The sequence below is a fragment of the Accipiter gentilis genome, chromosome Z (assembly GCF_929443795.1).
Source record: "Accipiter gentilis chromosome Z, bAccGen1.1, whole genome shotgun sequence".
NCBI lineage: Eukaryota > Metazoa > Chordata > Aves > Accipitriformes > Accipitridae > Astur > Astur gentilis.
The window spans coordinates 53,118,050-53,144,259 of record NC_064919.1 but is presented as its reverse complement, the minus strand read 5'-3'; the positions used below and the strand labels follow the sequence as shown (position 1 = coordinate 53,144,259).

At 38.4% G+C, this 26,210-nt stretch overlaps 1 protein-coding gene across 3 annotated transcripts in view; it reads right to left on the bottom strand.

Annotated features, from left to right (window-relative positions):
- TTC39B (tetratricopeptide repeat domain 39B) overlaps positions 1-26,210 on the bottom strand; it is a 74,149-nt gene that overhangs the window by 13,833 nt on the left and 34,106 nt on the right. For all 3 annotated transcript variants that reach the window (XM_049794714.1, XM_049794715.1, XM_049794717.1), the window contains exons 3-10: positions 11,396-11,500; positions 8,781-8,912; positions 6,769-6,845; positions 5,563-5,630; positions 4,136-4,200; positions 3,860-3,965; positions 1,945-2,010; positions 236-344 (exon numbers count right to left, since the gene is read on the bottom strand). In XM_049794714.1, coding sequence (XP_049650671.1) covers positions 236-344; positions 1,945-2,010; positions 3,860-3,965; positions 4,136-4,200; positions 5,563-5,630; positions 6,769-6,845; positions 8,781-8,912; positions 11,396-11,500 — 728 coding nt within the window. The remainder of the gene's footprint in view (positions 1-235; positions 345-1,944; positions 2,011-3,859; positions 3,966-4,135; positions 4,201-5,562; positions 5,631-6,768; positions 6,846-8,780; positions 8,913-11,395; positions 11,501-26,210) is intronic.

Here is a 26,210-nt window from a genome sequence, read left to right as displayed (position 1 = left end):
CTGTTGGATGTTGAGACAGCCCTGCAAATGGAACAAGATGTTGGTATAATGGTATCTACCCTCACTGTTTCTGCAGACATAGCTTTGTCAGAGATATAGTTTCAGATCATAATTAAGTACACAGCAATCTCCTGTTACAAAGCTAATTGGCCACAGTTTTGAAATTCAGATAAAAAAAATCACAGTATCTATCATAACGTGTAGCATGACTGAACAGCTACACAGTGGGTCTCACCAAGGATTAAGGAGACGTAAGTATGATAAACCAACAGGGTGAAAGTACACAGAATGGCCCTCAAACTGCTGCCAGATGCGCCTTCCCGTAGTTGACAGAGGCCCAACTCCTAAGAAACATCACAAACACATGCAAAATTAACTATCAGTATACAGAGTTACTATTAATAGTTGCTGGCTCCCCCAAATCCAGTTTTCCTTTCAGATGTAAGTATTTTGTAATTCAGCATTTTGTTATCTCAGATCCAACACAACCTTCTGCCAAAACAGTTCTGCCACAGCTGACAGTACTCAGGAAGGAGAAGATTAAGCTAACACTAAACAGAATTACCCATGCATTTCAGTGCTCTGGTGAAATGGGAACACCACACAGACCATGCAGACACACAGGTCTACATCCCTTTCCCACTATTTTCTGGCTATAAGCCTTTCGGAATAACATCTTGAAATCTATGTTCAGTGAAAACTTCTCTCAACTGTTCCAGTGCTACTTGTTGGCAAGACTCTTCCTTCACAGGAATCCGTTATCCTCAATTCCTTCCATCAAGTCAGCCCCTGCTTTGAGGTTCTGATCAAAATACTAGCTCTGCTGACACACCAACTTCTAGATACCGTTTCCAGAAGCTACAATGGAATCTGTGTGCGGTGAGGAAAGGAATCCAGATTCATGGAGACTTATCAGCTCTTAACACATGAAACTTCTTCCCACCCTTTCCAGCTTATGCCCATTACATGACAGCTTGACTGCTTGGGGGATTGTTGAGAAGAGCTCAGAGCTTCCCTGCTCAACATATCAGATTTCAACAGTTTTGCCTGAAAACAAGTGTTAACCTAACAGAAGTTTTATTGCATAGGAAATTGATGAGTTATAGGGGAATTCAAACATCATACAAAAAAATGTGGTGATACTCCAAAGTTGTCTGTTCTTTTCCTTTCAGCTTTTAATGCCTTTTCAGTCGGGGCAAAAATGTGTATTATGGAAGAATTTCAGCATGAACCAGGTCTCTGACAGGAAGAAAGAGAATGTATCGGTCTCTACTGAAGTCTAACTTTAAATAAGCAGAACTGTATTTGTGGACAAGCAATAAGATCATATGGTGACTCTTTGTCTCATTAATAACTTGAAGTTACTCTCTGGGTTGCTTTGTTTGGGTTTTTTATTTATTATGGGTGCCAAAAGAGTTTTAAAGAGCTGTAAGATACTTACAAAACAAGGCTAGGTTTACAAAAACAAGGCTATGATTACAAATACTTTCCTTATCCATGAAAAAAAGATGTACAGAGATTCCACAGGTAACACATGGTACTCAGAAATTCCTTCTCCCAGAGAAATGGGCTGGGATTGTGCGTGGAAAAATACAGAACTGATTCCCCCTCAGTTACTGTTACGACAAACATTAATTCCTGACTGTATAGGCTAGAAAAGAAAGCTGATGTCCTCTCCTTAAGGATCAGCAAAAGGAATGGAAATTGCAATTTCAAAACCTCTGAAGTAGACTGATCATTTCCCATAGGTGTTCAAAATCAGGATATCACCATGTGTGCTTTCATGCCTGCATCATCTAAACCACTTCTCATCTTTTTAACACTACAATACTGATAAACAATATAGATCATTACACTGTTAGTATGAAATATGTAACATTAAATCCATACAGCCTTTATCTGAGAAAAGACTCATTTGAAAAAAACAAGTATCAGATCCAATACCCTATTGCCAGAAAATCCAATAAATTCTAAAAGTCGAAGGATCCTTCCTGGTAAAAGCGACAGCATCTGAAATATATTTCAAAGAAAAACAAGGTAAATAAAAACCTATTAGACATTAAAAGAGTAAAACCACTATAAACTTGAGCCAAAAATGCCACCTACTATGTTAAATGCCAGTAGACATAAGTAAAAAGTAAAACACAAAATAACTCAAAAATAGATATGCGTGATCAACAATATGCAATCAGTCTGTACCCTCAGGGAAACTCAGACCATCCAGCATGGAAACAGCAAGACAGAGTCCAGCTGTGCTTCTTCAGATAATGACAGATATTTCTGTCTTCAGCTGATCAGAATTGTTTGAAAATTGTGGGTCATTTGGAATGAAAGTGTTATCCATTTTGGTGGTACTTACAATCCACAATTGTCATCTTCCTTTACCCGCAATCAAATGACACAATGGTGTCACGAAAGTTCTACTTGTTCCTACTGTGGGAGCACTGAATTAGCAGACCAGCAAGCATACTTGTGTTAGAAATACTAGCTATTGTTATCACTCTTTAGCACTCCGTTACATGCACTTTTTCTTCCCCTTGTAACTGCATTCTCCACATACTACACAACAGAAAACTTACAAAGATCACAACCACCTTTTCAGTGAGCACTACAAAAAGGTCTATTCAAAGGTCAGTTTTTGAAAGCTACATTCATCCTAACACAACTCTGCCCAGCAGAGACTTTTTCTGTTGAGCTTCCTACTGAGGAGACTTCATGAAGAATAGGAAAGGTCAGAGCACTTATGAACACAGACATCTACCAGTTGCTTGGGTTTCCAAGACTGACAGGTGCATACAGACCTGAGGAGTTCTGACCACACTCAGAACTGGACAGCTCCAGTCTGGAATGGTACAGAAATTAACATACCAGCAGAAATCAACTCTCACCATTGCCACAACAGATGTGAAGAGGCAACTGTAGTAAATTGTAAAGAAAACTGCTAGTGGATTGTCCTGGGTTCAGCTGGGATAGAGTTAATTTTTACAGGAACCTGGGAGGTGGGGGGCATAGCTGGGGCAGCTGACCTGAACTAGCCAAGGAGCTATTCCATACCGTGTGACATCCTGCCCAGTATATAAATGGGGAGCGGGCCGGGGGGTGGTCTCTGTTTTTCGGTGGGGGAAGTGGCGGAGCGTCGGGTCCCGGGTGGTGAGCGGTTGCACTGTGCATCACTCTTTTTGTATACTTTTTTTTTTTCATTAGTGCCGTTGTTGTTGTTGTAATCTCTTTTGTGTTTGTCCCAGTAAACTGCCTTTATCTCAGCCCTCGAGGTTCCAGTTTCTTTTTCTTTTTTTTCTCTCCTCCGTCTCCTCCCCATCCCACCGGAGGGGGGCGGAGGAGTGAGCGAGCGGCTGCCTGGTCCTTTGTTACCGGCCGGGCTGAAACCACGACATGGATGTACCTGGTTTTCTTTTGCACAAACTCTGTAAACTACTGCTCATTATTCTGAATTTGTAGTTACGTATGCCTATCTACAGTATGCCACTGAAGCAAAGCATGGTATACATATGGGTGTTGGAATAAAAGCAGTCACTCCAGGTATCCTGTAATCAACAGCATAAGCATCTTAAAAATTCCTGGTACACACAGGTAGATGTAGCTGGTTTTCCTTTTAAGAAATATGTAAATTAATTAGTCCAAGAGAATTAAACATAATTCAGAATAACTTAGTAAAAAGATTCTAGAAGGCATGCATGCAAAAAGCCACTGTCGTCTTCATATTTCATAAAACCTTCAAAAAACTGTATCTCCATTTTACAAACATGTAATTTTAAACAGGATTACAGTACTGTATCTGCAAAGAAAGAATCCTACAGAATTATCCCAATGGCCTTTCTGTAGTCTGAAAAAGTCATACCAAGTTGAACGCTCCGATTCCAAGATTTACTCCTCCTTCAAATTGGTGATAAGTTTCATTTTTGCTTTTGCTTCCCTGAGTCATCTGTAGCACCTGATGACATTCTCTTTTGATGCAGGAAAAAAAAAAAGGAGGGAAGGAGAAGCACGACTTAGAAATCATATGAAGTATAATCAATATGATTGCTACAAAAATATTTCTTTTTATTTTGGAGGTATTAATGCAACTGCACCTGCTTACACCAACACTGAATCCAAGTGCTTTCTAATGGCTTACTTGTATATTTGGTAACTTGTCCTAATCTTGAGGCCACCTTTGATAAAGTTGATCATGTTTTCATCCTGGGGAAAAAAAAATTAATTGTACAGAAACGTGCATTCAGCTGTACATATAACACACACATAAAAGTCTTCCAGCTACAGTTAAATTTATTTGTAACTTAACAGTTGTTGGAAACATTAAAAATGTGTTTCAGTTATTAGACTCATCTCTGAGACTGAAGTTAACACCGTCTGGTGTAACATTGCTCTGGTGCATATTACAAATTTTAAAACTTAAGAAGGGGGTGAAAAAAAAAAAAGTCAGTTACTTTTAACAGAATTTCCAATGCATATCAATGAAACAAGAAAGCTCTCCACCAGGTGGTGCTGTAGGAACTTTTAAGAAAGTTTTGAAATCCCGATTCTGACACACAAGTGAGCCTGGAACCTGACAGAAGACAAACCAAAGAATCCCCCGAACAGATGAATTCCCTTTGCTGATCAACAGTACCCACATGTACTACCCAACATGTGTGCTTACTAACCTCCAGAAAAAAGTCAAAGTAAAGCCACAATGTACTTACTAGCCATCAAAAATAAATTCCTGAAAAGCAAGATGGTTAACACCTCAACATAACAGAATTTTTTCTCTTAGAACTCACACAGAAGAGGAATGCTTGCAGGCATTTCAGAAATGCACATTTAAATACTCAGGAACAGCATATATGATGTGGAAAATGAAGCAGCACAAAAGAAAGGCTCAGCATCATCAACCAAAGGAAATTCTGGCTTCTACAAAAGGGTCACCATTTCAAAAGACCTCAGTTGTTTTGTCTGCAAGACTGAACAACCAAATGCAAGTTTTTAGTACAAGCACTCTTGCTACTTCTTTCTTGAATGGTTACATTTTCATTACCGTCATCATACTCAGATGCTAAGGCACACTCATTTTATAATCATTCATTACTATATTGTTCCTGACACCATGTCAAAAGTGCATGGAGAATGATACTGAATTGGGAGACAAGCACGCATCAGTTGAAGTTTTGTTAGTTGGGAAACATTCTATCCTTTTTGTGCAAAAAAGACTTGCACTTTCAAACAAGACATTTCCTTATACTTGAACATCTTTTTAAACAAGTGCTGGACACTGTCAGATGTGAGGCAAGTCATTTAAACATACCATCCTCATAAGACTGCAATATACCTTAGGTTTTTGTTTCCTTGCTATCAATAACATCTTTGGTTATTCATATAAACAAAGAGAGGATTTTGCTGGGTAGCACAGTATTTACCCATACTTTCAAACACTGCCATGAAATAACATTCACTCACTAGGAAAAAGTTTGCGTTTTAAATACCATATCTATTGTGGGAACAATGTTTTACAAGTACTAACATCTTTCCATTAAACACAGATACAAAATAAACAATTGACTTTACCTGTACGAAGGTGAGAGCTGCTTTCTGTAGCAAGCATTCCGCATAGCAGATTTCAGCATGCATTTCCTCTATATAAGAAAGAAAAGTTATTTACTGTCAGCAAAGTTAGTGTCAATATTATCTTCTTGGGGTCACTGGAACAAAGAAAGTGCTGCCAAGAAAAGAAAAAAAAAGCAGAATTCTGCTTTTGCCATTTTGATAACTGCTGAGTAATAGCTGTAACACACAAATCCCAATAGAAGTCTTCTATTTTGCTTCTCCTCAGACAAAACCTTTGATCTTGCCAGAGCTGACTTCAGCCTAGGGCAAAAGCTGCTTGTCATTCTGGTGTATGCTCTCCTGTACTTTCCATTGATCCTAAGCTTAAATATCACCCTACAGCAATAGGTCTTCCAACCCTTCTTCCATGTCTTAGTAAAAACTTTTACAGATGAATGGTAAGTTAACTCACTGTGGCTCAGGCTTTTCTTAAGTCCAGTAAGACATTACAAACAGGTTTTCACCAAGTCTTGCTCAACAAACCGAAAGCCCCAGGCAGACTTTCTCTCCTCATGCGGCACTAAAGTACATTTGACTTAACACACACGACATGAGCTACTCTGCACCCATGCTGCAAGACCAGCCACATGCACAAGGCTGCAGAATGTACAGTGCACATGTGGCGAGTTTGATGTGTCCAGTATTAAAGAGGATTCTTTTGTGTCAACTTAGAAAAAAATGCATACTTGATTCTGCCCAAATCAGAAATAGGAGATCAGCATTTTCAGAGCCATGAACAATATACTGACACCATTTCCCAAAACACCTTAAGGCAAAACAGACAACCACAAAACTTAACATATTCAGATTCCAATGCAACTAATGACAAGGACATATTCCACAGCATCAATGATTCTTAAAGTTTTGGGAGCTGTCTTAAGTAAAAAAGCAACCAAACAAAACAAAATGGAAATCTCTCTTCAGTCCTATAATGTATAGTGAAAGACATTCCCTTCAATTCATGCATGTTCAGAGCCAAAAAAAAATTAGGTTGAATCCCCCATTTTGAGAAGCTTTGCATTCAAATTCAAAAAAACCCCACCATATAGTGGTTGGTATGTTTTTTACTGTAAGGCACTAGTCAAGTTACAGAGTTAAGGATATTCGTACACATTGGTAGGGTGTTTTTGAGCTTTTTTCACTTTAATTGTATTATAAACCACTTGCCTTCACTCAGCTGATCCACTGACTGTTTAGATACTAGATTGGACAAGGATTCCACCACCGTGCTTCTTTTCCTGAATCTAAATCAGTTATACGTGGAAGAAAAGAAACCCACACAGCATGAGTGACATTTCAAAACAAACTTGAACTTAATTATTTGTAATTTTTAACCATTTCCAACCACAATTTATAGACATTCTTACTGAAGTCATGATTTGCCAATAGTTGCAATTCTTTGAGTAGTCTAATCATGGCCACTGGTATGCATCTAGACGCAGAAGCCTATCCAACCTTAATTGATGTTCCAAGCATGCATTTAATCTACTTTAAGTGTACAGTAACTTCCAACCCACTTCCACCCATCAGCTGCAGAGGTCTCTCTGATGCTGGGCAAGCCACTTGAACTGGACTTAAAAATTTTATGAATTACTTTTTTCCATTTCTTAAACTTTCACTCAGAATTAGAATGAAAAAAAAGGGAGCTCTGTTTTCAATACAAATGAAAACATAAATACTTCAGTATTTCATGGCACTTTTATGCCAGATATTATGTCAAAACAGTCACATATTTTACTTTCAACAGATCTCAACTGTCCATGTTATAAACTGCTAGTTTATTTTAGTATGGCATTCAAAAAATGAATTAGTTACTATTTACAAACAATTCTGCTTGATGAAGAAGCTAAAGAAACAATCCTCCATTCAGAAAAGGAATGTACTTTGTAAGCCAGGAAGTCATTAATTATAAATACTGAGCATTAGCCTATCATTTGTTTACACTATCCTACACACTGAAAAGCACAGGATCCTAACAACAAAGATTATGACACTACAGGTTAACAGAATGCATACAAAATAACCCGGTCAATTAAGGCACACGTAGTTCTGGCAATTCTTCACCTTGGAGTGCTTCATTGCCTTTATCTTGCATTTTATGAGTTTTGTGACAGACTAGGCCAGAGCACTTAAGCATAAAAGTTTGTATCCTGAAGAGATGGAGGCACTCATTGAAACCATCTGAAGTACAGAGACACCTAATTTTCTGACATACTAAACAACAGAGTTCAGATTAAACAGTGAATCCATAGCATACCTGAAAAAGAGGAAGAAACTGCTGACCCTTTATTTTCTTCAGCAGTATCTGATAATTTTGTCCTGTTTCCTTTTCTTTTGTTTGTCATTGCTAAGGAGGTGATGTTAAATGTCTACACTAACAACATTTGGAGGTAATTTCTTTGGAGAACATTAATGATAAATTATGGCCTAACCAATATGATGAAGAACCAGTTCAGTAGAATAAAGCACTCATTTCTGGTTTTGTCAGAGGCTTGTTAGGCACTTTAGCTTTGACAACCCATTTTCTAAGGTTTTTTAATTAAAAAAATAAAAGGTCACTAATAACTTCTATTTTCTACTCTATTTCACTGTTTTTCCAAGCAAGACCAGATGCAAAAGGTACAGATCCTTTTCTTGATGGGAATAACAGCCCTTTAATTTTAAGGTAAGCTAAACACTTATATTTGGAACAATAATACAAAAATTGCTTTGGTTTTAGAAGAAGCCTCAGTACAAGCTTAATCCTATTAGATTATCAGGTCCACCTTTGCAAACAACTTTTATAAAAAGAGTATCATCATGATGAAGGGGAAAATTAAAAATATGGAGCTTTGAAATTGTTGATCCCCATGGAAAACAAAAAGTCATAGGTTGAAATAGCTCAGGCAGTTCAATCAGGTAGTGTCAGCTTATGTGAAGATATACATACCCAGCGAAACATTTAACTAACTTTAGAGGCCATACATGCCTAGACCCAACAAATCTGTCGTTTCTGCAATACTAGGAAACATATCCTTACCCATAGTAATTGGATAGAGAGACTTATTCCACCTTTCCAAATTTAGATCAGTATCAATACTGACAATAGCCTGCTTTGAAAGTGTACAGACAGCTGGGATATCTTACTAAGAACACTTAGCGGATTAAGTACCTCATAAATGTTCACTGCTTGGGCTTACCTTTGGCAGGTTTGCAAAGCTTCCTTCATTGTAGAAATTCCCATTTGTATATCCTGCTGTTCAAAGGTCATAGCAGCCTGCATAACTAAAATAGTGCTGTACCCAAGGGCATGGTACATACTATCTTTAGACCTAGGGCAAAAATATAAATCTTGTGCATTTAAGCAAAACTTTAAATTACAATACAAAATTAAATGCTGAAACATTTGCATTAATTTGTGAAAAGTCAGAAGAATAAAGCAGGAAAGTAATGGACATGAGAACATAACCTGGCAAGTATCATGTTCCACTGGGTGCTACAGGTCTGCCTGCACAGGATACTGTCACAGCAAGTTCCAAAAAAATATCCTAACTAGGTTACACAAACATTTGCACTTAATTATATCCCATTTATAGGCTGCTGGTATATCAATTTAATCTAGCTAATTAAGCCTTGACATAAATACTGGTCCATCTGCTTTTACTTAGCATAAGAAGTAAGGACATCCTTCTAACATTACTACTTGATCCAAAGACACAAAAATCTGCATTTGCATCACAGAAAAGTCAGTTCACACATGCTCAGTCCTGCATAAATGGCTACACTGAATCAGCCTGGCTTCCACAACATAATTACACAATCAAAAAAAAAAGTTGGAAAGCGGCTACAGGAGGTCATATACTCAAACCTAACGGTTGCAGCAGCACTATTGCCAACCCTATGTCAGGTGAACTCAGATTTTGTGTAACCAAGTTTCAAGCGGTTCAAGAAAATGAAGACTGCATAGCCCTCTGGAGGCCTCTTTGGTGCTGTACTGTCCATGTACTTTTTCCTAATGTCCTGTTTGAACCTCTTAAGCCTCAACTTGGGGTTGACTGCCTCTTGTTTTACCATCTGCCACTATCGAGAAAGATGTCTCTGTCTTTGCAGCTTCCCCTCAGTAACTCCAGACTGCTGTTAGATTAATGCCCAAGGCTCCTTTTTGCCGAACTAAACCAAACCCAGCTCTCACAATCTGAGTCATACGTTCTCGTCTTCTACACATGCTGCTCGCTCTCTGTTGGATCCTCTCCAGTTTCCTTGAGTTTTTTTCTTCCCCACGGAGCTACCCACCAAACGTAATTCTGAAGACAGGAAACTTCAGCAGAGTCAAGGAAGAGAGCGCCTTGGGCTAAGTGTTTATTTCTTAAATATATCAACACTTTCCCTAAACTTTTTACATTATTTAAGGATTTAAGTTTAACTTTCTTTAAAAGTCTATTTTTCAGTAAAGCAATTGGCTTTTTCATTTTTAAAGGTGGCTTTTTGTTTCTGTGCTAGGCTAGGTCCTCCTTTGCAGATTAGCTGAAGACGCCATATAATAAGCTCAAAGTCTATTAGCTGCCAGCGACTCGAAGCATCAAAATCATGGAATTTACAGTGTTTTTTTTCTTCATAGAAAAAGTCAACTAAAAAATACTTTACTGTAAATAAAAACACTATTGTATGAAACGAGGTTTTTTTTGTTTTATAATGCAAAATGAAATACGTATGTATGAAATGTACAAAAAACATCTGGGTAATATATGTGAGTGTATTTAGTAATACACGCATGCACAATCCTTGCATGTAGAATTTGCTATTTTGCCTACTACCCAAAAATAGTTTTAGCATACACAAGTGCAGGTGGGCCTTCTCAAAGATTGCTCTATCACAAATAACACTCCGCAATGCTCAGAGAAGTGAGCTTGGGTGTAAGTATAGCTCATCTGAAAAGGTGTTATTCCTCCCTACCTTCTCTACACTTGAGCTCTCCATACGACTACAAGCGAACACTTGATAGCTGTGTCATCCTCCCAAAGTTTCATTCAACCATGTTCTTCCACCTGTCCATACTGCTGACCTAACAACACCAACCTATCATTCTCAGTCTTACTATTACCAAACTGCAGAGCAGTAACTTTACCTCGCTCTACTACCTCTCCCTGACACATCCCTCAACATCATGCACATCTTTGAGACGCAGACAGGAGAACAGCGAACGGGATTCAGATCCCAGTCCTAAAGAACAGCCACTCAGATTGCCTCCCCAGGCAGGCACAGGTAAGCTAGGTTTACCCTACGAACCTGTCGGTATTCTTTAGTTCCCTTCCTCTGCACTGCCATGCTTTTCTTCTCAGTGGAGCAAAGGCAACAGGGGAACCACAGGCAGAATTAGTCAGAAGATTGAAAGGTGGGCTTTAAGGGTAAACGCTACTGTGACTCAAACATAATATAAAAAACAACAGAAAGAGTATTCTGGGAGTTTTGTTCCAGCTTTGTTGTCCTGTCAAAAGCAGTTCCACTGTACAAATTCTCTGATCAAAGATATATTGGATAAGGTCTTGCTCCCCTGCTCTTCCCCTCTGCATGAGGAAAGACAGCTTGAATGATTAACTCCAACAGAACAGTTCAGTGCTTCATTAGCAGGTTTTGCAAAGGTCTTACGGAGGAACAAGCGCACTGCTAAAACCCAAAGATACTAAGAAATCCTTTTGGACAAAAGGGAATAAGTAAAAACTACTGTCTTCAGGGGCCTTAAATTAATCTTCAACTACCAGACAGCATACTTTACACTATCTGTTTACAGTAACTTCAGCAAATAACAGGATCTCACCATGGACGAAGTAGTTCCAGGGCTTCAGAGAACTTATTGTTCAGAAATAAGTTCAGTGCCATTGAACATTCTTCCAGAGCACACTTGAGATCCATCTTGGATGCCCTAAAAAAAAGATTCTTGGTTAGTCAAACTGTAAATATAAAAACAAAATTAAAATATTTCTTTCCCCTAGATGACACTGAGGGTCTTTTATAGCAATTTTATTACTCGTTATTGTAAAGCTAGATTTTTAAAACGAGTCACATGCGTAACACTTTATCCATGCTACATGGGTGTGCCCTCTTTGCTCATTAAGTGATGTTTATAGCTTTGTCCTCCTTTTTTTACCAGTCAATATGCAATGGAGTCACTTTCACTGCTACATATCTAACACAAATACTCTGAACTTATCACTGTGTTCAAGCTCTTAATTCTCCGTATCAGTACAAATGCAGTTTCAGACTCTGTATTCATATCTAAGTCTTGAGAGTGATGACAAAATAATATTTTCATCCAAGAAAGCAGTAAACACACTCTCACTCTGCAAACAGCCATGCCAAAAACAGTCCTGTCAGAAGCCTGCAGCTATGCCAAAAGTTTTTGTTGTTCCTAACTCACTTCAAGTTAAATCACTTGAACTTGCTTGCTTAAGAGGAAGCCATTTCACAAAACTGCTGTCTCAGCCAGTGTTGTCTGGAGGACTCTGGAGCACTCACGAATTGCTCCACGGGCAGAACTGGTGACCAACTGGACATTCACAGTTGTGACAAATAGCTAGAAGCTACTCAGCCTTCAGTGTACACAGCTGGATCTGGAAAAGATAATCTGTCCACAGCTTTGAAACAACAGGTTTAGGCCCTATAATGGGCTTTATCCAAGGAAGGTTAAGCAGTGGTAAGCAACAGATCATGTCAATGAGATGAATATTTAAGTGCTGACCAAAGAGAAGAACCCTGAAGGAGGAATTTAAGAAAAGAAACGACAGAAAAGTGCAGCTGCTCTAAATCTGACAGTAACACACTCTCACACAAAAAGCAAACCAAGAAAAAGGGGGACATGGAAATACGACTAGACGGGTTTTTACACAGAATCATCAACTTCCCCTACGCTCCTCCTCTCTCCGTCACCTAAAAGCTTTGAGAACATTGGCTGGTTTTTGTATTCCTTCTGGGGCAGAAAATTGGGATAAGGCTAGATGACATCCCAAAACACTTTCTCAGCTTTATTTTCTGTCATTTTTCAGTGCCAGTACTGGAAAAATTCACCTTCTTTAGAAAACTAAAATCTCTAACACAGTTCTTGGCAACTACTAGATATTTATTATTGAACATACCAAGGGGCAAATCCTGCCCTTCATAATGAAGCAGTGAATTGCCTGACAGTCGAAATCTGTCAGTTCTACCATCAGATTGTTACCAACAAATTTAAATACAATTTAAATACATTTTCTCCCATACTGGGATTCAACTTGACTACTATTTAAACAATTTTAAGATTTATGTAATTTAACCTACAGCCCTTAGAAGTGAAGCGTTTGCAGCTCTGCTTCAACTGTCAACCACGAGCCACTGCCTAAGCTTTCGCATCCTCTGGCTGGGCAGGCTCTGCGGGAAAGGTCATGGTCTCGGTGCAGCCAACCTACAGCCCCGACCTCCCACTGTCCAACAAAAAGCACCACTGTCACACCAGCGGAGAGGGGACACCGTGGCAATCCAGTCAACTTCCCCCCCCCCCCCCCCCCCCCTCCCCCAAGCCTTACCAGCAAAGCGGCCGTCTCTTTTCCCATGTGCCTAGGGTTCCTGCCAGCCCATCATCCCCCCAGACTTCACCCCAACATCCAGTCCTAGGTAAGAGCCTGGGGAACGAGCACTGCAACGTTTGCCCTACTGTACAGGGTATAGGTACGGCTACAGAAGTCTTTAGTAGCCTGTAATGATTTGTACTGCACAACTACCGGAGAGCAAACTTACTACATTTGTGTTGTCTTCATTGCTGGTGTATGTCACCAATGACATACTGTCCCATTGCCACTATCAGTTTATGTTCTCTCACTTAAATACCCTTAAGCTAGATAATCTGAGTTCTTTCCAATATTCTTAAACATATTTCATGGAAGTTACACTCTACAACAAGTTTACTTAGGTCTATGTATAAATAAATACACAAGCCCCAATAACAAGTAAAAATCCTTCAGACAAACAATAGCAGTAGCTTTTCTCTTGCTACAGGGAGACAAAAAAAGAGTCAGGATTTTGTTGTTGTTTATATACCACTCTTCATACCCGAGGCTGCACTGGAAAATACAGAACATAAAGGTACAATTTATAATTCGGACTACACTGGCTAACCTTAGTTAACCTGTTATCTAGACGTTTATTTTTTACAAGGCATATATTATAGGCACTATAATTCCACTAATTACAGGCATATATTATGGTCTTTTATTTTTTATTCAGAAAGCTTTACGTTGTATATTTAAAAATAAATGCACTGGTTTTATTATAAACCTTACCTTTGAGACTACTTTAACTGAAGTGTTAAAACTGAACTGTAAAAAAACCCGGGGTTTGGCTTGTTGGTTTTTTGTTGGGGTTTTTTTCATTTTCAAAGTCCTAAACCTTTTGGTATATAAGAATGTGTGATCCATCTCTGCAAGATAATCAAGGCTACTCAATGACAGAAGTGTATCTGAGTAAATCCGTAGGTTTATTTTTCAAATTTATCCCACTACACATATCACATCAAAAGTTTCTGAAACATACCCCTTAGTGAAAAATTGTAAGAGTGAAAATGTTCAAGAGAAGGGAAGTGTTCCAAGATAGTTACAAAATGAGACACTGTTTTCACTATGAATTCAACAGGATCATGCACAATTTTTGGTTTCCTCTTGACACAGTTTGCTTAATCTTTTTGATTTTTTACTTTCTCCTCTGCTCCAAACACCCCAATTAATTCTTTCACTTTGGCTCCTCTTTGATGAGAGGAAAAGGAAAGCGGTATATCAAGCATATGATTTTTCATCAGAAAGCAGCAATTTGCTGTAGGTCACAAAGGATTAAGAACTTTCTTCTTCATGTTTCAGTGGACACAGCTTTTTATCTTTATGATGCTACCTGCACCGAAATTAACAGGGGACTTTACACTTCTCAGATCTTAACTTAAACAACCTTTGAAAAATTAGAACATCAGACATTAAATTGTAAATGCAAATCATCACTTCATGTTCACATCTTACATGGATATACAGGCCAAAACAGCAAACTGCCTTACAGTTCTAACACACAGACAACTTCTACCATTCCTTGACGGAGAAACCCATGTAGGAGACACGCAGAATATCCATCTCCTCACATCGTGAATTCATACCTTCTGTACTTCCGTCTAGGAAAAACCCCCTCAACCTATCAAGACCAGCCACAAACTCATTTTGTATTTTAGACATTCTAGCTTCTAAACCCAGAAAACAAAATTACCTGGCTAAGCATTTAGTCTGGATACCTGCCAAAGCCTCAGCCTGTAACACCTCTCCATACTCCCAAACTAAGTTTTTTTTCCAGAGCCCGGATCAAGAGAACCACAGACTCTAGATTACAAAGCAGCCCACCTATTTGGCAAAGGAATGGACTTAGCACACTAATCTGCTCAACTGGTTAAAGGTTTCCCATTAACAACAATCACTAGAACAAGTATGCTTAACATCCTACACTTCCTACTAAGTAAAGTAGAATTAAAATGTTTACCAAAACAAATATGAATAAAGCAACTGTATTTGGGTACATTCAGACTCTGAATATGTAAGCGAATCTGTCCTAATTAAAGTATTTATACAAGCAGTACTGTACACATTCATGTCCTCTTCAAATGTCTTAAATAGTGTGCCCTCCAAAAAAGTGTTAAGAAATAAAATAATAATTAAAACCCCCTCATTTATATTGACTGAAAGTTTTGTAAAACACTGTTTTATTAGCTAATTCCATCTGTTAACACATCATTTCCAAAGAAATAATTTTTAGCTAGATTTAGAGGCTGGGTTTTTTTCTGGTACTTAAGCAAGGACCCGAGTTAGTCCCTTAGTAACATGTCATTACCACCACTGTGTGTTCCCATGCTTCTACATGCTGATTTCACGTTTGCTTTTTAGGAAACTTAAGATCCATTTGGCCACGCTTGGTTAGATTACACATTCCATTTGCTCTGCCTTTCCCGCTAGGAAAAATGGCTAGTTGCTTTCAAATAATTTCTCAAGAAGGGGGGAAAAAAGGGGGGAGAGTTTCTTCTTTAAATACCAAATTTGCAGGAATTCTCTTAAAAAAAATAATCCAGTAATCAAAGCTGAGCTCTACCAGATGGCAACATTGAGTTTTTACTCTCTCATACTTGCACACCACAACCATTCTGTGACCAGCACTGAAGCAGTGCCCTGTTCCAGGTCTCGTCCAATACAAATCCCAGTGGCCATATTAAGGAGGAGGTTGTTCCAAATTGCAGAGGACAGATGGACCTTCTGGTCCCTTCCCCTCACAAAACGTTTGCTAACTTTAAGGTGGGCCAAGAACTCTGTGAGCTATTGGAATGGAACCACCCAACATGAGGCGATGACCTGCTACACCGAGTATGGAGGAACTATGAACAGTCATCTGAAGTAACAGAGGGAAGAGAACCGCAAGTGAGAGATGTATAATCACGTAGTTCGTAAAAGAATCCGAGGAAGGTGGATCATTCATAACAGCAGGTAATTTAACAACTGATCACAACTTTATTCACTTAGTTGTAAAATATCTGGGTTCAGCCTAAAAAGAGTAAGAAAGTTTTCTACCACTTCACATGAAAAGTAAGCAAATAAATTGATTAAAGTGTTACAGTACCCCACCGCTGTATACCATGTTTCTGAATGCAAGGATCAAGATGCAAGGGCAATGTCCTATTTCCACTGCTTCACTAGGCCTCATCTTAGTGAAAAGAAACACATCTTCTATATCTGTAGGCTGTAAATCTGCACACTTCCTATCCTGCAGTCAGCAACTGCTGGAACTTCCTTTGGAAGGGAAACCTAATCTTTATTTTGTATAACATAGCCATGGGCACGCTTGCTTTTTATCAGAGAGGACCATTAGCCATCAAGCTCCCAAACACCACCATACCACCAACTCTAGCATTATCAGGGTACATATCAATATTTGTAAAATATTCCCTTAACAAGGTTCCTTAAAACAACACAGTCGTGGCATCCTGTCAAAACTATCCATTCCTATTAAATGGGTAAGCAGCAGATTCTCTCCAGCACATTGGTGTCATGTTCTTTTCCTGTGTTACAGACTAGTTCCCATGCTGCTGCTTTCACGTGTCACCAAAACCTGCAGGCAATGCAAACAGGATTCCTTACATCATTTACTGTTCCTTACATCAAGCAAGCTTATGAAATTATTCTGCCACTTCAAATATAAAACTTGGGAAGCCAGTTTTCTCAGACCCTTATTTCTGGTAAGTGAATCATATTCTCTGCCAAAGACTCACTCCTGTTTAATTACTCTTCACATATATTTTCTACTGTTTTCCTACATCCTGCAGCAGAGGAACATAACTAAAAGGAATCACTCCAATTCAGATTCATAACTTGATACCAGAACAGTCAGAAGAAAGGAACATACTGACTCAGAAGCAACTTGGCTATCTTCGCTGGCAGACAAGGAGTATTTCTATGCAGAGGTTCAGAAAAAGCACATTTTTTCCTCTCCTCCCAAAACATTACAAACCAATTTCTACAGCAAGTTAGCAGACTGATGAACAGTTCAGTAAGCAATGCTGACTCACCTTCTCTTTCTGACTCATGTTCTCCTTCTGACTCAGTCTTATTTTGGCAATCTCATTTTTTCCCTACCTCCACATACAGCTTCCTAGAACTGACAGAAAATGAACACATTTTATCACCTTAGATGAGCATATGCTTTAATTTATCCTGGAGTAGACTAAATTAACACTACTTCAGTGAAATTACTACGAAATTTACACCCAGTGAATACAGTTCACTTCTAAATGAAAAAAAAAGAAAAAAGTGCTATATTGGGTGTTACACAAAGATAACAATGCCCCCTTACAAGGAGAATAAAACACCACTGTGTTACCGTCTAGGTACTTTAAGGATACCTTTTCCCAACACACAGCATTTTTTAAAGTCTTCTCAGTACTATTTCAAACTTTTACAAAAAAAGAATAAATGTTTTGAATTCCAGCAATAGCTTATGTATGTTGGGCTTGGAGCTGAGCTATTCATGAAACAGTTCTCATACAGTGGGGATATACTGCCCATAAGGAAGTTATTAGCAGCTTTAAGTAGGTTCTTCTAATCAACTACTTGGAGCTGCGATAGAAACAAAGAATAAGAATACTGATTTGGAAACACTGAGATGTATTGGGATATTCACTATTGGGATGATAATCCTCAGGATGTACACAAAGCAACAGCATTAGTAATTTAAAATGTCAAAACAGTTTACAGCTCAAGACACTTTAATTTTTTTCCCTACAGATTAATTAAAAAGGGAGCGTAACTACTAGCCTAAAACAAATCAAAAAAAGTAATTGCTCTAGTATTTAAAAGAAAGTTGTTTAAACATGTAATGAATTAGACAATAATACCTATCTGTCCACACCAGGGCTCAGTGTAAGAGCATTCCTGAAAGGCAGTTATACATCTAAAGTTAAGTATTAACTCGGTACATGCTGCTGTCTTTGTGTATTAAAAGCTGACCAAATGTCCTGTATATATAATCAGCCCTGGTGCAATGACCTACCAACTCTTCTCTTGAAAGAGGATTCAGGAGCTAGAAATGGAATTGCAGAAAAGTTTACCTTTAATCTAACTGTATTTTCCACATTTTAAATCATGTATTTAGGACCGAGTTCCACATCACCTCATTAATATTAGCTGGACAAACGTGTAAACAGTACTTTGCATGAATAGGGATTACAGAATTTAGGTTTTCAACTTCTAAAACTATTTGTTGGCTCTTTTACAACACAGCCAAAACAATCAGCCTCATCTGATAAACAACATTTAATTGCCACTGACTTGGTTTTGTATAGCTACTGTTCTCACTAACAAAAGTCTCACTGGGCTACAGTTACTGAAAATATCTGATGTTATTAGTGGGAGCAAAGCAAAACTTTAGGGAAAAAAATGTGTAACTAGCAATAACAATTTAGTTTCAAGATACCCACATTAAAATGCATATCTGATGCAAACAAAAGAAATGAAAATAAGGTCTTCTAAAAATTGGGAGGTATACAGAGAGGATGCTATTTTGCTAAGGATCACAAAAACAAGATGTGTTACATCTAAGAGAGCACTCCCCCAGGAAATAAATACTTCAGCAAACAAGTGACCCTTAACACTTACAGAAGCTTCATCAGAAGAATCTTTCAGAAGGATTTGTTTGCTTAAACTCAAATGAAAACCATTTTGGATGTCAACCACAGTATCAACAGGTAGGACCGCAAAAACTATCTGTAACACTCCAGTAACATATATGCAGGCACCTGCTAGAGTATTTACTGCCAAGTTAATGATGACAAAACAGCATTAAAATGTATTATTCTCAGGCAGTTCTCATCCTCTGCAGGAAGATGGTAAGTCAAATAGTCCTAATATACTGTCAAAATCTGATACTCACTGTGGCTATTCAGAATGTTTCTATACTTTCTGAAGTAGATCTTTCCCTTTGTAGTAATGAATAGCTCAATTAGAAAACTCAGTATTTAACTGTTTATGTTCTACCATGTCAAAAAGAGTAACTATCTTGTCGTGTGTCTTAAATAGCCAGGACATGACTTCTTAACAGTAAATAGCAGCTGATCCTCACCAGAATCTACTCAATAGCTCCATTTTCTTGGCTAGAAGGCTCAGGGTATTTTTGAATGCTGCTCTACTTCAAGTGTATTGATCCCTTGTAATGTGCAAGCACAGTGGTGATTCTGATGATTTTTAGCTGATGGGATCCCTCTTCTCCTCTCTCCCTTATTGAGGGGACCACTGTGCAGGCACACTGTGCTCCTTCCACATACGCAGCACTGAGCTCTGTGCTGATGTGTACTGCCAGGCATAATTAGCACAAAATAAACTCAAGCCTTCAACAGAGTCCTGTGGGGGCTGGAACTCACTGTCTCCCTGGGAGACTTTCTCCCAGACAAGACCAAAGCCGTATTCAAACGACAGTATCAAAGGTCACAGTTTACAGCTCACAGAGATATCATTAAATCATGACTTCATGTTCACGTCTTGCATAGCTTTACATGCCAAAGTGTACTTGATGTCCTTTTAGCTGGTCTTACTGTTTAGCAAAGATCCAAAACGTTTAAAAACTGCCACCACCACATCACCTGTCACTTCTTAAACTCAAATGACCCAGACACTTCATGTTACTTGCAACACAAAGACTTTCTGTCCCCGACATCCTTCTTTTTGCTGTGTTTTTAATTTTGAACTAAGCCTCAAACTAGCAGTGTGTCACAAGAATGGACGTATCCTTGTTCTAAATTCTGCAATATTCAACAGTCATGCTTTAATAATGAGGAAACTGGTAATGAACAGGTTCTTAGCTCTTGATCCCTGCCAGTCATTTTCTATTCAAGCATAGGAAGTCCAGTACCAGTCTACTGCTACTCTCTCTCTCTCTTCAGTCTCAGTGAGGGGAAAACGAAGTCATCCTTTACTATGACAGAGACACTTTCCTTCCGCCCAGCCCTGTCAAATAACAATAAAAACGCCTCAGAATTCTTATTTTCTTCCATTATTTTATCCTTCACCAATGTATGCCAATTCCTCTTGTGATTTAACACCTTGCCTCTGCTGTCAGATTCTTCCGGTAAGCTTTAAGCAGAAAAAGCAAACTAGTGTCTCTGCCCATGGGTAACAAATAATAAACATCTCTACCTCATGTGTTTAAGGAAACATCACTGGACTGTGGTTCTTGGTGCCTATTTAATGTTCCTCCAAATAGATGGTGGTGTCCTATCTCTGTGACATGTTTCCAGGATTTCTCATCTCCTTATGAATGTTTTTGAATGTTTATGGCCTTGAAAAATCTATTACAGGACTGCATTTGGCCTTCTTTTTAAAAGCACTGCTAGCAACTGCAAAGATTTGCAATTTCCAGTAGGAACTGCTATAGCATTAACAGTAACGTACATCCATGTGCATCCATTATATCTGAGCAAGCATACAGAAAACTCAGCTTTTAGTTCTGCTATCTGGAAATATCTCTTCAAATAGTTTTCTTCGTATTTTGAAAGCATAGTACTCCTCACCATTAAATTAGCCATTTGAGAAGAAAAATCTTTTTCATCTTATCCCTCTCATCCATCGCTCATATATGAGCCAACAGTAACACCTCACTCTTCTGCCTAGTGATGTGCCAAAATATAGTTTGGATCATTTCCTAAGGGACAATGTTATTTGCTATCACTGCCATCAATCCTTTGCACAGGCACCAAGTGGCAACACAAGTATTAAATCCTACCAGATAAACAGCGACATGCTTTGTAGGAGTACTACCTATCTATCTACCAGAGAGCAGCAGGTGGCACCAACAGTCCTATGACACAAAACAAAAGCTAATATAAAATAAGCTTATTGCCAAATCCCACTGAGATACTCTGTTAGGCCTACATTTTATGTTCAGGATAGTTCAGTGAAGGGTGGCTGAAGGCTTACATGGCTCTTCCTAGTACAATCCACAGACTTACGTACAGTGAACATTAGGAAATATTCATAAAAGCAAAGACAGTAGCTTCCTAGTTATGTTGAGTTTTCTTCTTATTACAAGCGACTACTCTCTAAAACTCACAAATGCGGGACTTCTGTTTGCTTTGGTTTTGTTTTAGAATAAATACATGCAGAGATGTACCACTTTCGGGAACAACTTCAGCATCGAGTTTGAATCTAAGGAACCCTCATGAGAGCAGAGCACGTGCCATTCTCTGAGGACTACCGACCTGAGTAAGAAACTGCAGGCACCCCTCACCCCCCCCCCCACTATGCTGGTGCTGGCACATGTCTTTCAGAATCTTGCTGGCTAGGTAGAGGACTCGGGCTCTGAAAAAGCAAGGTGCATCAGGCAAGCCTCCATGAGGCTGGATTTTCTTCTTCTATCTGTATGCATGCTATGCATTCCTCCCATCTGGAGAACAATTCAGAAAGGTGGAATCAAACCGAGAAACCTTTATCACATTTAGATGTTTCCGGCAGCTAACAAATTAAAGCATGTTAAATCCTTTACATTAAAGGGATCACAGTATTTTTAAATTGCCAATCAATTCCAGTTTATGAATAAAAAGGATTCTTAACCTAATGTGCTAGTTTAAAAATAATCAGGGAAAGATAAGAGCATGTGATCAACAGTTTTTTCTATTATAAACAGAAAACTTTTTGCAAACTGCTTTACCATTTCATCTAAACCCAGACTTTAACACCACTTATAATCACACAACAGAAAAATCTTAAGCCATAAAGCTAGAAGCCTGAAATTACTTCCAACTTAAATGTATCACTTCCTATCCTAGGCTATTATCATTAATATAGAAAGCTTCCAAACTACAGCTACCTGATCACTGTAGCAAACGCTAACTTTTTTTTACCTACACAGTAAATCCACTAGTCATAGTTTATCTCCACAGCAACTTCTGCGTTCATTATGCACACATCCCGTTTTATGAGAAGCATGAATTTTAGGTGAATAAAATAATGTAGTTTACATATTCAGTGGAAATGTTATCAGCTTATGGGAAGCATTGAAAAAAATTTCATGCTGATGCAAGACAGACTTTATTCCTTTGAAGGCGTAGTGTCTTCACTGTTTCAGAACTTCACCAACGCATGCTGTAGTCTGTGTGCTAAACATTCATTTAAGGAAACGCAACTGGCAGCAAAACTTTCCAGTGCTACACTAGCCAAATCTGCAAACAGGCAGAAATTACTCTAAAAGCTTACTATATTACGATCCACTCAACAACAGTCAGTTTTTTAAAAACAAACAAAGAATAAAAAAAACCCACCAGAAAACAAACAGCAGACACACACCCAACAACGATATGACATTGGTATGAGTTGAAATGATATTACTTTACACAGCCTAGTATTTTGGCAAAATTGTTAGGGTAACACACTGTCACTTTTTCCTCCCTCAGGACTTTCTTGCATGCTGTATTTAAAAACACATTCTACAGCAGACAGAGGCAAACAGTGTTGTTTTTACCCAAGCCCTTCCTGAGTACTAGCTTTCACGTGAATTTTGGAGACACCCATCCACCCACAGAACTGGTAACAGCAGAGGATGGAAACGCCACACTACAAGGCAATTCAGTTCAGTGAGGTTCCACCTTCCTCCTCAACACTACCTGACTACAAGGAGTAGCCTTTAGCCAGTTATTTGTAAACCCATCCAAGTGAATCCTGGATTGTTGTCACAATACCAAGGGATCTGCCTATGCTCTCCTTTGCATGACCATGCAGTCTCACCACTAGGGCATTTTCCTTTTCTTTAATAGCATTTTCTGTTTGGTTGCTTTTGGGGGTTTTGTTTATTGTTGGTTTTGGTTGTGGTTTGTTTTTTTTTTTTTTAAATTAAATTCTTTCTTCTCCCTCATCTTACAGCTGTGGCAGAAATGCTGATGCAGAGCAAAAAGAAGAAACAGTAGTTAGCTGATATTATACCCTTGTATACATAATAAAATAAAAAGAAAGCATCAAAACCTGGGGTTTGGTTTTTTTTCCAAAATGAACAGCTGTAGAAAAGGAGTAGGAGCTCTCAGAAAAACAGAGACAGTAAGAAGGGAAGAGGTAACTGAGAAAAAAAAAAAAGAGGTAGTTGCCCCTGTTGAAAATTAATAATTATTAAAATGATATGCATGAAAATGAGCTGAGAATGACTTTACAGTTTTTATCTCTACCTTAGCACTGTCAAAAGAAGTTTAAACTGACAGCTTTTCATAGACTATTGGAATTTCACTAAGAAATCATTTTAACTGATCAATCATTATACCTTACCAGGGATGTATATGTCATCTAACCATGAGGCAGACAGAAGGCATATAAAAGCTCTGTTCCTCTCCCTCACAGATCAGAAGCTGGGAGGGGCGGGGAGCTGCTAGCATGTTAGGAGGGGTGCTTGTCCTCTGACTTTCTAGAAAAGCAAGTTCTAATTTTAGCTTTTCTAAACTTCACAGATATGTATTTAGCTACAGGAGGCAGTTTTCTTTTAGGAATTATTACTGCTCACAGCAGTAGAAATATTTGTAATACTGTATTATGAATGAAATGCATTAAAAAGCCCTCAAACACACCAAAAACTTTATACATAAAGAAAAGTTCCTTCTTGTAAGTCTCATCCGACCTTAAGTGTTGGACCACGACCTGTCAGGACACTGATAATGTTTCTTTGCTTTACATTTGGCATGTGAGTCTCATTTGTGATCTCCAACTTTGGGGGCATGCACATGACTGTTTTTGTTCTAGTCAGAAAGCAGCCCAGTGCCTACAGTGCTGCTTCATGAGAATCTAGTGAAGGAATACAAGAAACTGATCAAAAGGGTTTCCTTCCAAACATTTACTTTATGTCCATCACTAGAGGGGGCAGGGAGGGGTGAGGAGATAAGGAACTTTCCTAATAGTCTGTCTTACTTAAAACGTGGAATTTACTTATCTATATATTTATTATCAATGCAGTATCTGAACACCACAAGAAAATACTGATTGCTGTATCCTCACACATTATTACTACCCTAGAGATGCAAAAACGGAACTGAATAAGCACAAAGGAAACAAAACAAGGCAAAGTTGATCATTTGCTTGAGTCACAGGAAATGGTGTCAAGACTAAACTCATCATGCTGGCTAACCAGCACCCACCACTGCCAACATCACAGTCCGCCCCTCTGGAAAACACAAAAAGATAGGCTACATTTCTAGCCACTTTTCTTAAAAAGAAAAAAACAAACCATGAGCATTCACAAGTGTTTCAGTTTTGGACTAACCATTAATCAGGTTCACTAAGCCAATAATCAATTTATTGCAAGTCAGGTGGTTTTACAGCCAGAAGGGAAAAAAAAACATCAGCAGCTTTATCTGACACCAAGTTCTTTAAGTTCAGCTGAGAACTGCAGCTGAACATGTACATGCACGGTAAGCAAGACGCAAATCTTCCATAATGAATCGGCCATATTGTGGGAGCAAGACACATGACAACTACCTGGGTTACTACTTACCCACCTGAATATGCCCGTACAGATTATCTGATCACTAAAATGATTGTGAAATAATCCTATTCAAGCACATCAAGCTACCCCAGCATGAATCTGACACAGTGTTGCAAAATATTTGTAATCCTAAAGACAGTCAGCAAAACAATCAGATCACGGATATTTAGAAGTGACCACAGATTGACAGAGGGGAAAGAAAAAACAAATCAGTGTCAGTGTCGATTTGCAGGTAGGAGAAAAAAAAATCTGCTTTGCACTGTTCTGCTGGACGCTAAGGGAAGTGAACAGCACTAAAAAAGGTTGTTATCAGATTTATTAATAGAAGTCAGTGGTTCAGCAGTATTTTTAGATGCATGTTTTAACTAACATGAGATCTTTGCAAGTAAACCGAGAATCTACTATGTTTGGAGACCCCTTATCAGACTAATAGCTCATATCAAATAATCCAGCTGAGCTCAATACAGGCAATACTGTGTAGAAAAATAAGCACCCAAATATGCGAGAGAGCAATACTGTCAAAACTTAATATACAGTATGTAGATATAGATAAATAGAGGTTCACAAAAAAAAATTAATCTGTTCAACATTTCCCTGAGAAAGTAGGTTTAAATAAAGACATGCTGACAAGAAAATAGGTTGAAAAGGATCCTCCTGAAAGAGCTAGCATATATAAATAATAATGACAAGTTACTGGCAGCTTTACACAAAACGAATAAAAATTCCGCTTATCTTGCTATGGAAAAAACAAGAAATAAATCATGCAGCAAGTATGACACCAGATCAGGCCAGATGTTTACGGGACTAACACTGCGTCACACAAATAATGGCTCAGATCCAAAGAGACAATTAGGACAGTGTGATCCTAGTAAGACACTCCTCCTAAACTTCAAACCGATTTACTGGAATTTATTACACAGAGAACTTACAGCTAATGTTGGAGACCTTAAATTACTGAAATCTCTAAAAGCACACTGTATTATACTTAACATTGAGTACTTAGAAAGCAGAACTGCATCCCATGAAATAAATTATTTCTATTTAAGTCAAAAATTATATAACCTCAAATGGTTAAATCAGCACAGCTACCAACAGTAGAAGACGTACTCTATAAATGGAGAAAATAGGTGTAAGTCTGTTACCATTCTTAAATTACCACATTTTAAAGAATGGCATCCCAAAATACACACCTTGCGGTGTTCTACAACCTACAGCATCTGAGCTGATTAAGCACTGACATCAGCAGAGAAGCTTCTGCTCTCTAAAAGCATTGTTCACCACTGCAAAGGGCAGAGGAAAAACAATTATTTCACAAACCCATTGTGAATGTATAATTTTTCCCTTCTCTTCAAGGAAATTAATCTAAAAAAAATTGTAGTTTAAGTGTCCAACATACCTGCCAAAGTAAATTTTCACAGATAAAACCCCATAAATCTGACTACCATATTCATGATTTCAGGTACTAGTAGGCAGAGATAATATACTTACAGGATTAATTCAGTTAACTTCAGGTATGTAAATAGTCCTTATCCAAATGTAAGCGCTGCTTCTTTCACTCTGTTCTTTTTCCACCACGCACACATACA